This window comes from Arvicanthis niloticus, chromosome 15, assembly GCF_011762505.2.
Source record: "Arvicanthis niloticus isolate mArvNil1 chromosome 15, mArvNil1.pat.X, whole genome shotgun sequence".
NCBI lineage: Eukaryota > Metazoa > Chordata > Mammalia > Rodentia > Muridae > Arvicanthis > Arvicanthis niloticus.
Genome location: NC_047672.1, coordinates 28,404,685 through 28,419,775, shown reverse-complemented (window position 1 = coordinate 28,419,775; position 15,091 = coordinate 28,404,685). Strand labels below are relative to the sequence as shown.

General features: G+C 35.3%; 1 protein-coding gene across 9 annotated transcripts in view; it reads left to right on the top strand.

Moving 5' to 3' along the window:
* Agbl3 (AGBL carboxypeptidase 3) overlaps positions 1–15,091 on the top strand; it is a 77,124-nt gene that overhangs the window by 21,422 nt on the left and 40,611 nt on the right. For 8 of the 9 annotated variants that reach the window (XR_013104096.1, XR_013104094.1, XR_013104095.1 and 5 more), the window contains 3 exons: positions 3,236–3,374; positions 4,194–4,970; positions 8,179–8,347. Coding sequence is in view for 6 of the 9 variants with exons in the window: in XM_076913553.1 (XP_076769668.1) it covers positions 3,236–3,374; positions 4,194–4,970; positions 8,179–8,347 (1,085 nt within the window). In the remaining 3 variants the exon portion in view is untranslated. Of the gene's footprint in view, positions 1–3,235; positions 3,375–4,193; positions 4,971–8,178; positions 8,348–15,091 lie in introns of those variants that run through there. The other variant, XM_076913557.1, reaches the window with a different exon arrangement.

The window sequence follows — 15,091 nt, the reverse complement described above, 5'->3', positions numbered from 1 at the left end:
CAGTGCCGTTGATATATTGATCTGATGGTGTAGCTTTATCCATAGCAGGATAATTTAATAATATAATAGCCATTTAAGCTTTCTTTTGATTAGTATTTTTATACTATATCTTTTCTCATCAGTCAAAATTTTGGTTATTTTATGTGAGGCAAGGTCTTATTATGTACCACTGTCCTGGAACTCACTGTGTGCATCAGGCCAGCCTCAAACTCACAGAGATTCATCTGCCTCTGCTTCCCAAGAGCTGGCCCCCTCATTTTACATTGAGTATGATTTTTTCTTTATTTTTTTTATTTAGATTCATATAGCAAATATCTGTGCTTTGCTTTTTACATAGTTTGAAGACATGTTTTTAAATTACTACAGTCAATATAGTTTTGATGCAATTGGATCAATACCTACCACTTTGCTGTGTTAGATTTTTCATGATGTTTTATTATGTTTATTATGTTTTATCCTTTGAGATTAATTTACATATATTTAGTTCCATTTATCCCAACTATTGATGTATGTATACCTGTTTTGGTTTTGTGTGGTTGCCTTAGGTTTTTCAATATATGTCTTTATAAAAGTTTCTACCTTCAGCTGGTGTCAATGGCACATGCCTATATCTTAGCACTCAGGAGACTGAGTGAGAGGATCACGAGGTCAAGACCAGTCTGAGCTACACGGTGGAAACAAGTCTCAAAACAAATTAAGTGGGGATGGAGAGATGTCTTAATAGCTAAGAATGCTCAGCTGATCTTGCAGAGGACCCCAGTTCAATTTCTAGCACCAACACCAGGTAGCTAACAACTACCTGTAACTCTAGTTCCAAGGAATACAATACCTTCTTCTGGCCACCATGGACCTAGACATGCACAAAGGACACGTATACACACAGGCACTCAAATATACATATAGAAATAAATAACTCTTTCAAAAACAATTTTAAAATAAATACACTCCTGGCACTCTGGGCCTCTCTCCTGCCTATCCCCACACCTAAGCTCCCCCTCCTTTTCCTTTCCTCCCCCCCCACGCCCCCCCCCCACGCTCTACCATCTAGTTCCCTCCCTACCTCTGCCTCCCATGACTCCCATGACTGTTTTGCTTCCCCTTCTAAGTGGGATTTAAGCACCTTCACTCAGGCCTTGCTTCTTGTTTAATTTCTTTGGGTCTGTGGGGTATATCATGTGTATTCTGTACTTTTTGGCTTGAGCTTTTTAAAACTTTGTTTTGGTGTCAGTGACTAATGTCAGAATCTCAACTATTGTTTCTTCACAAATTTAACCCTCTCCTAGGATTTCAATCATGAAGATGTTAGGTTACTTGGTGCTGCTGAACAGTTCTTGGATCCTACATGCTTATTTTGCTTGCTTAAAGCAAAGCAAGCAAAATTGTTGTTAGAAACTCTTGCTTGAGTTCTGGCTGTTTCTATTCACTATTGTCATTTTTATTGAGTATTTCCTTTGCTCTATAAAGTCTTCTGATGAGCTCCTCAGAGGCAGTTTCAACTTACATTACTGTTTTTGTCTTATTCTATCCGATGCTTTCTTGCATTTCCATTTGATCTTGCACATTCTTTATGCTTGGTCCTTAAATTATTTACTCCTGAATTCTTTCCCTGATAGAGCCAGCATCTTCATCATATTAGACTGGTTATGTGGTTTCCCCTCTTGACCCATGTCTGTAGTGTTTTCTCTGTGTATGTACATGAAAACATGTATGTGTTGGAATCCTCTGGCTGATAGCTGGAGATCTTATCTAGGTGGTAAAGAAAAGCAAATAATTTTTCTGTGTGAAAACTGAAAAAAAAAATTTCAGGGTCCTACTCTTTAAGTGTATGAGAGGGGTTGTGTGATGGTGACAATTCAATCAGTTTGGGGATAAAGTTAGTATTAAATTTCTCTTTGGTCTTCTTACCTTTACAGCACCACAGGATTCAGGTCCCCTACATCACCATTTAGAGTGATGTAAAGGAAGTTTCTCCGTTCTGGATCATTCTTAGCTTCATATCCTTCTTTTATACTGCAGGGAAATTCTCTCTGAACTCCATATTCTCCAATTAATAAGTCCTTGTTATTTTTTACTCATGGCCTCTTAGACTTTTGGGGAGACAGAGGGTGAACTCTGTGCTTCTGATTAAACCTTAGTCATACACCATGTCCCTAGTTCTCAGGCAGGAGGCCTTTGCAGTGTGCCAGTGTCAGCAATGGAACAACTGGTTCCATCCTGTAATTCCTGCCTCTCCCCAAGTAGTAAGGAATTTGGGATTTTGGAAACAGTTTTTTTCCCCCAGATACTGCATATAAATTCAAATGCCCTAAAGTTAACAACGTTCATTGTCTTTACTTCTCAAGAATTTAATATTTTGTTACATAAAGAAGAGGAAGAGATGATTTAGGTAGGGTTTTATACATTGTAAATGCTTTCTTAGAAAAACTTGTGTGAATATCTGGGTATTTCCATAAGGATAACTTTAAATTCTCTTATACTCATATATCCTTCACGTCTTCTCAATGAGCCTGCTTTCTCTTTTTAGCCCACTCAACCTTTTTTAAAAGATGCATTATTTCTAAGTTATGTGTCTCTTGTGTGGATATGTGCACATGAGTGCAGGTGTAGTTGAGACCACAGACTACTATTAGAGTTACAGGCAGTGTGAACCACCTAATGCCTGTGAGTGCTGGTAACTAAAATCGGGTTTTCTCCAGGAGCAGAATGTCCTTAAAACCACTAGTCATCTGGACAGCCCTCACTGAGGACATTTCTAAGTGAATGATCCTCACTGTGGTCTACACAAAATAAGCCAGCACTCATGACCCATCTCTCCTTTAGAAGGGTCTTAGATTTTGAAGTGGGAATTTTTCCTGCAACCACAGACAACAGAACTTTCAGTAGTTCAAAACAGCATTGTAAATTTGCTCACAGTAGTGTTTTTGTTGCTCCAAGGCTAAGAAAATGAACTTTCTAATGTTTTGTGTCCTAAGCAGAATCCAGAACTTAGTCTCTGATTTTAAATCTGTCTAGTGTTTAAAACTCATAAGCATTTAGAGCTGAAAGCTTTCTTTTTAAATACAGCTTCTATTCCAGCCCACAAATGTTGGTGTAGTATGTGTTTTTGTCATTCTGCTCAAAATATTCTGTAATATGCCTGTGATGCACTTCTTTGATCTGTGGATTATTTAGAAACATGTCGTCTGTGAGATTACTTGAATGTCTTACTGTCACTGATTTGGTCTTCTCTCCCTAGCTTACAAAGAGCCCTGTTTTGTGTATTCCCGAGTTGGGGGTAACCGAACATCCTTGAAACAACCTGTGGATAACTGTGACAACACGTTGGTGTTTGAAGCAAGGTTTGAGAGTGGTAATCTACAGAAGGTAGTCAAAGTGTAGGTTTTAATTATTTTTATTAGAGGAAGTAGGTCATTAGCTACTTATTGCTTTCTGATTTAGGTACATTAAAGCTTTTAGTATCAATTACTTAGCTATAATTCTCAAAGTCTAAATGCTAATTATGGTTGTTAAGGATTTACATTTATTTAAGCCATTCCTAGGCCAATATTTATAACCCTATGTATATGGGCATTTATAAAAAGTTATTTGGTAAGGAAAAGTCACAGCCAGAAAATATTAGTATATAAATAAATATTACAGTGAAAAGTATTTTCCCTTCATTGTCTTCAGTGACTAAGTTTGGAGTACAGATGGTTATCAGAATCTTTTTTAACTGGGAGTTCAAATTTTGCCATCTATGTAATTGTAATACTTTGCATGTACTTTCAGACATCTCTTGGAAAAGTTTATTTTATACCCATTGAACTAGAATTATTAGAATGTACTTGAAGGTAAAAACAAAAATCAAACATTGATATTTTTTCTTCAGTTCCAATAACTCTTTAGCCATTTATTTTCTAGGAAATAGTTGTATCGAAACCTACAAAGTGTTATTGAATATCTGTGTTTATGATGAATGCTAAGGCTACATAAATAAATTTTGATCAGTTTCTTATGAAATAAAACTTTCAAAACTTATGTTATGTGGTTGTTTGCTGTAAGATTCTAAGAATACATTGTTTCCTCCAAAAAAAGCTTCTATGACTATAGAATAAAATAGATAAAAAATAAGTTTATTTTTCTAATGTATCTTAAACTGAAATGCCATTCTTATATTCTTATGTGCTTTTTTCCCTTCCTTTTTTGTGTATTAGTGCAGATTATGAATACGAGTTGACTGTGCGCCCAGACCTCTTCACAAATAAGCACACTCAGTGGTACTATTTCCAGGTCACTAATACCCAAGCAGAAATAGTCTACAGATTCACTATTGTCAACTTTACCAAGCCTGCTAGTCTTTATAATCGGGGTATGAGGCCACTGTTCTATTCTGAAAAAGAGGCCAAATCTCATAACATTGGCTGGCAGAGAATAGGAGACCAAATCAAGTATTATAAAAATAACCTTGGGCAAGATGGGCGCCATTTTTTTTCTCTTACATGGACATTTCAGTTTCCACACAGCAAGGATACTTGCTACTTTGCTCACTGCTATCCATACACTTACTCCAACCTTCAAGAATACCTTTCTGGCATCAACAGTGACCCAGTAAGATCAAAGTTTTGTAAAATACGTGTCTTGTGTCACACACTTGCTAGGAATATGGTGTATGTCTTGACAATAACTACTCCCTTGAAGACTAGTGACTCAAAGCGCAAGGCTGTGATTTTGACTGCAAGGGTGCATCCAGGAGAAACCAACAGCTCTTGGATCATGAAAGGCTTTCTAGATTATATTTTAGGAGACTCAAGTGATGCACGCTTGCTTCGGGACACTTTCGTCTTCAAGGTGGTACCCATGCTGAATCCAGATGGCGTGATTGTGGGAAATTATCGATGTTCCTTAGCTGGACGGGATTTAAACCGTAATTACACATCTCTCCTGAAGGAGTCTTTCCCTTCTGTTTGGTATACAAGGAACATGATCAATAGGTAAAATAATCTTCAAATTTCATCTCTGATTAATTAGTAAATTTAGTAATAAGAACTTTGCTCACACAATCCCATTCATTTCTGTTATTCTAAATTTTCTTAAGATAGTTCATGTGCAGTTTTTGTTCCAACTATGATCCTACACCCTTCTGTATTATAAACAAAACTCTTTCCCTTCAATGATGAAACAGACTCCAGAACATTTCAGTGGCTCCATGAATCTGTGAAGTTTGCATATCACAAATTCAACTTCTTACTAAAGCTTATAATAGACTTTATGGTTACACTGTATATTTTTATCATTTATATATGAAAATTAACTACAGACCAAAGACTTCTGGCATTATGCCAATCATACAGTCCTGGATGAGTCCTTAGAATATTAGTTGGTATAGTTATTTAGATTTTCACAAATAATAGTCTCATTTGCTCCCAGAAAAAAAAAAGAACACCTTTAGATTTTCTAAATATAGAATGGTAAGATCAACTTAGTACTCAAGTATTTGTTGAAGCATAAATTATTTGATAGACCCAGGTAATAACAATCAGGAATAGAAAGTCTATTGGAAACAGAGCACCTATTCCATGGACCTGGGGCTTAAACATATCATATTGGAATTATGCTTAACTGTACATCCTTGTGTAATTTAAAAACTTACTTAAGTCTCAGTTTTCTTATCTCTAGAGTGGGACTAGTATCTCAAAGATGAGAGGATTAAATAAGAAAAGCATTACACAGGAATTACAAATAAAGATCAGAATATTAAAAGCTCTAAATGTATTCACATTATCTCTCACATGCAAAAGAAAGGTGTTAATCAAATTATACAGATGTGAAAGCCATTATCAATTTTCAGTTAATTCATTGTTATAACAACTTCTATTATAGAGATTGCTGTCTTGTTACCCAATTTTATCCTCATAGTTATAAATGCAAGGTACTTGTTAAGAAATTGAGGAACCCCAGCTCCTCACAGAAGCACACAAGGGCAGGAGTTCCTGGAGTGGCTCTGATTGTCTTGGACAGTCTAGCCTCAGCGTTCACTTTCACGTACATTTTTTTTATCTGCTTTGGAAAGTAAGACGCGCAGAGCCCCATAAAAACCTGAAATCCTGCTTTTATATGGCCTTTATATGTGGATTCCAGGTGTCCTCGTAGTTATTTGGGGAATGTTTAAATAGCAAGAGTAACCTGCGGTTTCTTTTATTCTGGGGATGTAAACAGTAAAAACAGCTGACTACATGTAATGTAGTATTCTGGATGTATTCTGGCATAGAATTAAGGACATTAGTGAAAAAAAAAAAACTAGTGAAACTGAAATAAAATTGGGAGCTTAGTTCGTGTTCGAAATGTGCCAAGATTGGTTTCTTGGTTTTCAAAAACTTAGTAGAGTTATGCAATGTGTTAACTGAAAAGAAACTGCAAGAGAAGACAAGAACACTGTTTTTCCAGCTGCTGTGTCAATCTAGCTATTTTTAAAGGAAATATAAGACAGAATGATTAATACACTATCTATATAGTTCATTTAATGATCTTTGACATTAAGAGTTCCTGGTCTGATCATGATGGATTACAAGGCAATACAACTTGGCTTGTCTGTATGGAAGCTAATTTAAATGTCTCAGTTCTCAGGTTGCCTTGTAGAAAGGTTAAGGAAGGAGCCAATTCAATAATTTCTGAAAGAATTCTAAGAAATAAAAATACCTTTAATAAAACTAATCAAAAACAGGCAAAAAAAAAAAAAAAAAAAAAAAAAACCCAAGAAGGCAGCCACATATATGTAGGAAGGTGACCAGATGTAAGCATACACAATATTAAGTATACTTAAAGCATGTTCACATAAGAGCAAGCAAGATGATGCTTAATACAAAATATTCATAATACTTAATTACCTTTGGACAAAAAGAAAATCCAAACTGTTAGTTTAATTAATGTAAGGGAAGAAATATTAATATTTTTTAATTCAGAGGTAATATTTCTTTTGGAATTAACTATATATAATAATAGAGACTATGTATAAGTCTCTAATGATGCACTTGTAGAAAACTGAAATATCAACAAACTTCTGAATATTATACTTAAAAATATATGGCATGCTTCATATTTAGGGATTAAACTTGATAGTAATGCTTTATAAGCTGACTTTCTAAGAACTTGTAATGATGTGTTAATTCCTTTATGTTAAATGGATTTTATCAAATAAAATCAGTAAGTTAATGGGCATCAAATTTTATTTTTAAATTTCATAACCATTGCTTTTAATAAAAGTGACTTTTGATTCATTATAAATATCTATTTGTAATACCATTGTTAACATTTTAGTAGTTAACATTCTAGGTATAACACGTAACAAATGCACTTTGGATTGTGATATAGAAATGTCATATAAAGCTGAAAATAGGACAAAAGTGACAAAATGTTCATAACACTTCTGCCATGCGCCCTTTTGGTCTCTTCTCACAGTTCTCTTCTTCAGTTTGAAAGGCTTGAGTTTTACTTTAAAATAAGTGAGTGTTAAGTCATACAGATAAATCATGTCCTCTTAAGGAAAACATGATAATTTCTTTTCAATATTTATTAGAATTTTACTAGAAAAAAATCAGTTTAAATTTTAGTGTCATTTTTTCTCAGAATGGTATCTCAGGCCTTAACTATTCATTGTTTCCAGTACCAAGTTTTGAGATACTCAATTTTCAACAAATATTTAGTTGCTTGTGTGCATAGCACTGTTGTAGATGATTTCTAAACATTCCCTATCTTTAACAAGCTTAAATATCAAACTTAGGAAAACTTACTAGACAAGTGACACAGAAATGTACAGCTAAGATATTGCTGAGTTCCAGAACCATCTCAGCTCTGCACTGAGCTGCTGGGTGGGCAGGGGTAAGACTCAGAGCTTGTTCTGAAGACTGAGATCATAAAACGACAAGGAAGAAAGACTAGTCAAAAAGAATATACACTAAGGTAATGGGCAAAGGAAGGGAGATCCATGTTTTGAGTACAACAAAAACCACAGTACAAAGCAGAAATGTCTGCTAGGAGTCTTGGGAGTGGGAGAAATGTGTCCTCATGGAAAAATTAGAACATAAATAGTAAATGCTAGGGTATATTTATTTATTTAGATATTATGTTTGTAAATCTATAGTTGCACCTATAGAAGAAAATTCAGGAGTAAAATTCAATGCTTTATTCCTTTTCACTTCATAGGTTAATGGAGAAACGAGAAGTTATTTTATATTGTGATCTTCATGGCCATAGTAGGAAACAGAACATCTTCATGTATGGCTGTGATGGTAGCAGCAGATCTAAAACAAAAGGGTTATACTTACAGCAACGGATCTTTCCACTCATGCTGAGCAAAAACTGCCCAAATATAGTAAGTGCCTTTAAGAGTTTAACTTCCCTTTAGTAAATATTCGTTGCTCATATAGGAAAGTCAAGAAATCCATCTTAGTTGCTAACGTGCTTTTTTATTTAGTTCTTTAGACTGATTGTTACAATTGGCCATGAAAAAAAAACTACTATTGAGAACTGTTTGATGCCCAAATAATTTGAAAATATTTAAACAAACAAACAAAAAAAAAAAACAAAAAACCCCAAAGCTTCATCATTCTAAGACCAGCACGATTTTCCCTTCTGAAGTTTCCTCTATTTGTCATGTAGTATCAATCTCAAGACCTACCATTTTCAAAGGATCTTTTTAATGTGTAAATTAAAAAACTAAAGTTCATGATCTTACAAAATGAACAATAACTTATCAAAACTTTCCAAAGAAAATTTAATGGCCAATATTCAAAACTACATAGAATTAGAAGAGAATACAGTATATTTATTTTTTGCAAACACTGAAAATGTTGGAGCTGCTCAATTACCAAATTATTAAAAATAATTTTACTTTTTTAAAGAAATGAGTTACTGTAGCAAACAAAAGCCCTGTAGACCTCAAGTTCTTTTTTTTTCAGAACGCTTTATTTATCAATATTTGTATAAACATATATACTTATACACATATACATATATAAACAATAATTAAACAATAAGATGCATTCAAAAAGTATGGGGGGTTGGGAAAAGTGGGAGGAAGGAGAGAAAGTGGAAAATTATGTAAATACAGTGTTCATATATGAAATTCTCAAAAAGGAATCCAGTTTTTTTAAATGTTCAACAGATTAACTAACATTTTACAATATGAACATAAATATGACCTATAATTATGTTAAAAGACATTTTAACTCACTACAAACTTTGATGTTTAAAATGAGATCAATAAAAATTATTTTACCCAGCATACTATCAAAAACCACAATAACGTTTTATAATTCAAAGTATTTCTGAGAACAAGAAAATAGATTGTCAGGAGCTAAGTCAGCAGAACCAGCGGAACTCTGTGTGTGTGTGTGTGTGTGTGTGTGTGTGTGTGTGTGTGTGTGTGTGTGTGTTTTATCAAATCATAATTTTTACTTTTTAACATGGGGGTTATAAACACAAAAAATACAAGATGTGGGGAAGGGGATGACACAGGAGCATAGGTGTTCAGGGGGAGTACAGATATCTTTCAGAACAGGGAATCAGCTGGGTGAAGGTTCAGGGGTCAGGTCACTATGACTCTGCCTATGATTCACTTGTCCTTATCTAATTTGGTACTATCTGCCAAAGGCTGCCTATTTACCAGGTCTATGACTACTCAGGCTGGTAGATTTCAACAAAAGCTGCCTGTTTACAATAGTTTATAGCCATCTGTTTCAGTGTTTTTTCCATAGAGACCCAAGACTTTGTGTTAGCAGGCATGTAAGTCAGGCCTATTGCTGATTTTAGGCTTATGGCTGATTTTAGGCCTTCAATATAATAAGCAGGGCTGCCCCTGACATCTCCTCCCTTCTCCAAGTATAGAAGGGCTATGGCGATTCTAATCTTGCCAAGGCGGGGATAGAGGCCTGACCTCCAGTAATTAAAGGGGACCTTGTAATGGCTCCAGTCCTCCTGTCATTGTTCAGTGAGGCATGAGGGTCATACCTGTCCCGATGTCTTTTTCCTGGAGAGGGGATACTTTTGACATCAACCCCTATGTAGTCAGGCTTGTCCCTCAGACCTCAAGTTCTTAACCAAGCATTTTAATTATAAGGACTTATTGGAAAATACTTAAAAGTTTTCTGAGGATAATTGGGGTCAAAACACACCAAAAAGAAAGGATGATCTGATAGGAATAGATATTTATAGAAGGAACAGGTTTATTGCTCCAAGAGTATTTATCTCTTAGGGAAGATCAGAGAAAACAAGCCCATAGGTATAATTCATTACACCTATAAAATGATCCCGTTTCATTAAGATACTGCGGTGTATGTTTAGTGACAAGTTACTGAAAGTTTTCAATCTCTAATTAGTTGTGCCTTACATGAAATGAACCAACCAGTCTATATTTAATCATATGTTTCATTTAGTACAGTGGTTGCTTAAAATATAGACACTTCCAATTCTATGTTCTATCTGAAACATCTGTCATTACAACATTTGTGCAAATCTGCAGGCAGAGTCAGAGATTTGAAGTGCTTTTTTAGGAAACAAGCACAGGTAGATAGAAAACAGGTGAGATATGTAAGAACTGACCAACATCAACTGAATTTGATTGACAGTTGCAGAACAACTCTGCTGAAGAGCAGAATACATGATATATGTTGTGGTCGTGGCTCTGCACCCACCCAAGAGCTCTGGATTCACAAATGAAAGACAAGCACATGCAACCTTTATATTTAATCTGGCCTAACTAGCTCAATGGTTGGGTCCTTCCAAACCTCCCCGCAGCTAGCACACACTCCCCTCCGGTATTCCTAAGTTAACAGTTTCCAAATCTATATTTTATCTTTGCTGCCCTGTTTCCTTCTGGGAAGCTCCCCCCTCCCCCTTGGTGCTGCTTTTCCTTTGCACAAACATTTCGTTTGTCTCACCCTCCTGCTCCTTCACAGCATGGTCCTTCACTCCTCTTGGCGGACTCCCTTTTTCTCTCTCCTGTGTTTCTTGCTGGGAAGTCCTAAAAGTCCCACCTCCTCCTGTCCAGCCATTGGCCACTGGCTCTTTATTGAGGAGTCAAAACCCCAACTGTTGGCCATGCAAATTCCCATGTAAGCACAAATCAAATCCTCCAACAGATATATGTAAATGACCATAGAATGGTCATAAGTACAGACCAGATTCTGCCTTAAAATAAATCTTAAAAAATTATAAAGAATTCAAATCACAAAGTATGCTCTCTGACCACATGGAAAATAGACTAGCAGTCAATGAAAGAAGAAAATGTCCAAACTCTTGGAAATTAAACCACGTTCTAAAAAGGCCAAAGAGAACATTTCAAAGAAGATTATAAATATGTTTCATATAAAATATTCTGAAATTCAGCTAATGTAGTGGTGCTTAGAATAAACTTTGTAGTAATAAAGACTTAAAACATTTCAAGTCGATATCTGGGTTTCGATGTAAGAAGCTGGAAAACAAACTAAACTTAAAACAAGCAGAATGAAGCAGACAAAAATAATAGCAAAATAATAGTTTGCTCCTGGGGCCCGTGTCCTTTTTAGCACCAGGCCCTAGTTGGCACATGTTACCATGGTGATGTTAGAAACAGAAATGGTGAATAAATCAATAAAACAAAACATATGCTGAAAAAAAATCAATTAAGACTGATAATACTTTACCAAAACTGACCAGAAAGAGAAAATTAATAATTTAAGATTAGTTCATGCAGATCCAGCAGACAAGCACAATAAAAGGATATCCTCGTGGATCTACTCAAGAACCTTTGGGTTTTTGTAATTTGATGAAACTTTTTTATAAGTTGTTATAAAACATTAAAAGATTGTTATATATATTTTAAGTAATAAATTTAAGAGACTTATACCATATTCTCAGAAATTACATTGATTTGCTAAAAAGAGACACAGAATGCCATGCCATATTTAAAATTACTGGGCTAACTAGAAGGATGCCTCAGCAGGAAAAGGCACCTGTTGCCAAGCTTAGTGATCTGAGCTTGACTCCTAGGACTCACATGGTGATGGAGAGAATGAACTCCCACAAGTTGTTTTCTTTTTCCATAATCATGTGGTAACATGTGTCAAATGGAAGACCTGGTGCTAACGAGGACATGGGCCCTAGGAGGAAGCTTACTATTATTCTGCTGAGTGGGTATAGCAATACAACTACTCCTGATAACATAATGCTATACTCATAGATCCTTATAGTGTTCAATCAGAGAAGCTTCTTCCATTAGATGCTAAATAGCACAGAAACCCACAACTGGTCAATATGCAGAGAATTAGAGACTTTGTAATGCTCATCCTTTAATGGCATGTCTGTATCACACTCTCAGTGCTCAAGAATCTATGTAGAAGAAGAACAGAGTGTGAAAGCCAGAGGTAGTAGATGACTTCCAGGAACCAGTATTGTCCAGATACAACAGGGAAAAAGCACGAATTAACTCACAGACAACATGACAACACATATAAGACATGCTCAAGTTCAGCAAGACAAAATCCCAACATGGAGCAGGAGAGTAGGCATGAAGTCCCACCCCTAACTAAGGAGTTATTGGTAATCAATTGGAGCTGCTGAGTGACGTTGGTTTTCTACAATAGATTGATGCCTAGTGTATGAACTACACTCTAGGGCAGACTCCACACCCAGTAGTACACCATAACAAGCTGAACTCCATGTGTTGTGTTGTGTTGGTTGTTGTTATTGTGATTTTGTTGTTATCATTGTTGTTGATAATGATGATATGATGATGATGATGTTAGGAAGAGAGTTAGAGTAAGAGAATAAAAACTTGGGTGAGTAGAGAGGAGAGGAAGGGATCTAGGAAGAATTTGGGGAGAAAAATAAATATTATCAAAATACATTGTATGAAATTATCAAAGAATAAATAAAATGTTATTTGAAATACATAAAAAATATGTAAGAAAAGGACATGAACTTGAGAGGGAGAAGAGATGAGGAGGGTCTTGCAGGAATTAGAAGGGAGGAGTAAAGAATAGCTATGATCAAGATGCATTGTATACGTGTATGAAAAATTCAAAGAATTAAAATTAAAAATGACTTTTATCAAATAAACTTTAAATATTTTTGGTGTAATAAAAAGTGTATACAATAATGATATTCTTAGCATTATACTGAACTTTTTTAAAGACTTTTTAAAAGATATTTTCTTCATAAGATCAAACAAGGATACCTCTTCTTACTCCTTCCTTTCTTGAGGCAGGACTAGGGACTGATCTCAGAGACCTCATTTGTGGTGAGTGCTCGTCCCCAAGCTATAGTCTCTGCCCTATACTTACTCTTTCCATACATCCTTCTGTAAGTTGTAAAGGTAAGAAGGCAGACCCACTGCAAAGAAGAAACAAAGGCATATTTGCCCACAGAGGAAATTCAATCTACATAAACTTTTAGAATAAGTATGTGATTTTAGAATGTTGTAGGGTAAAAGGTCAGGCCAAATTTTTAAATAGTCAAAATAAATAACTGTAAGCTAAAATTTAAGACAACACTATTTTGTCATATTTCATAATGATGAGTAATTGTAAGTCTTACAAAATGTGTAAATCTTTATGCTAAAACCTTAAGAATAATGACAAAGATCCATATTAATAGAGAGATATACTATATTTATAGATTGGGACAATAAACAATATTCACTCTCTCCTAAATGATATATAAAATTAACAATTCCAAGAATAAATCAACACATAATTGTTTACAGATATGAATAAATGTGTGTTTGTTTTAAGTAATGCAAAGAAATTGGGCCTAGCAAATCAATTTTGGAAAAAACTTAAAGAAATCTCACCATCAAATTTTCAGATACCATAATACAATCGTAATTGAGATAATGAGTGTAGGGAAGACTGTAGACACTGAGAGCAAGTCCAGTCATAGAGCCACATACATATGGCTTCTGTCAAAGTACTTGTGAGAGCTGATGAAGGGACCTGTCAGTAAAGGATATTGGAACAATCGCATGCCATATAAAGGATCCACCACCTACAAGTCACATCTTAAATGTTATATATAAAACTTCTGTCACATGAAGATGGACAAAAAGTTCCTGAACATTATGACAGTTCCTATTAATTGCCAACTTGACAGGATATAAAATCACTGAAGAGACAAACATCTGGGTATGTCTTTGAAAGCTTAACTAGATTAATTTAATTGGAATAAGAAGGCCCAAACAAAATATGGGCAGTATGCCATGGGCTGGGGACCTGTACTAAATAAAAAAGCAAGTGAGTTGAGCACAGGCATTGATTTTTCTCTGCGTCCTGACTGTGGAGGCAGTATAAATAACTGCTGGAATTTCTGCTGCCATACTTTTCCTCCTTAGTGGACTATAACTCAACTGGGAGCCAAAATAAACCCTTCCTGTTTAAAGTTGCTTCTGTCCGGTATTTTGTTAAAGCAATCAGAAAAGAAGCTAATATGCACATGCACCAAATGCATGATCCATTGAGCCATGATAAATTGATAAATTAGACTTCTTCAAATTAGTTTATTTTGTCCTATAAAAGGTCGTGGTAAGTGAATGTAAAGATACTGTAGGTGGAAAATGTCTACAATCTCATATCTCACATAGATCTCAGAGTTAGAATAACTTAGTAATAAAACAACTTTACAATAAAATGGCAGTGATATTAGATATATTTTTGTCTTAGGGTTTCTATTACTGTGAGGCAACACCATAACCACCGCAACTCTTATAACATTTAGTTGGGACTGGCTAAAAGTTCAGACATTTAGTCAGTTATTGTCATGGGGAAAGCATGGCAATGTGCAAGCAGACATTTTGTTGGAGAAGGAACTGAGAGTTCTCTAGATGAGCAGGCAGCAAGAAGAGAGAGTGATACTTGGTCTGGTGTGAGCTTCTGAAACCTCAAAGCCCAGCCCCTGTGACACCCTTTCTCCAACAAGACCATACCTAAACCAACAAGGCCACACCTCCAACAACACTACTCCCTATGAGTTTATGGTGCCTATTTTCATTCAATCACAATACTTTGTAAAAATCATATTTAATGCTAAATAAACACATGGAAAAAGTATTTAGCTTCATCAGCCATCAGGAAGCTACAAGTGA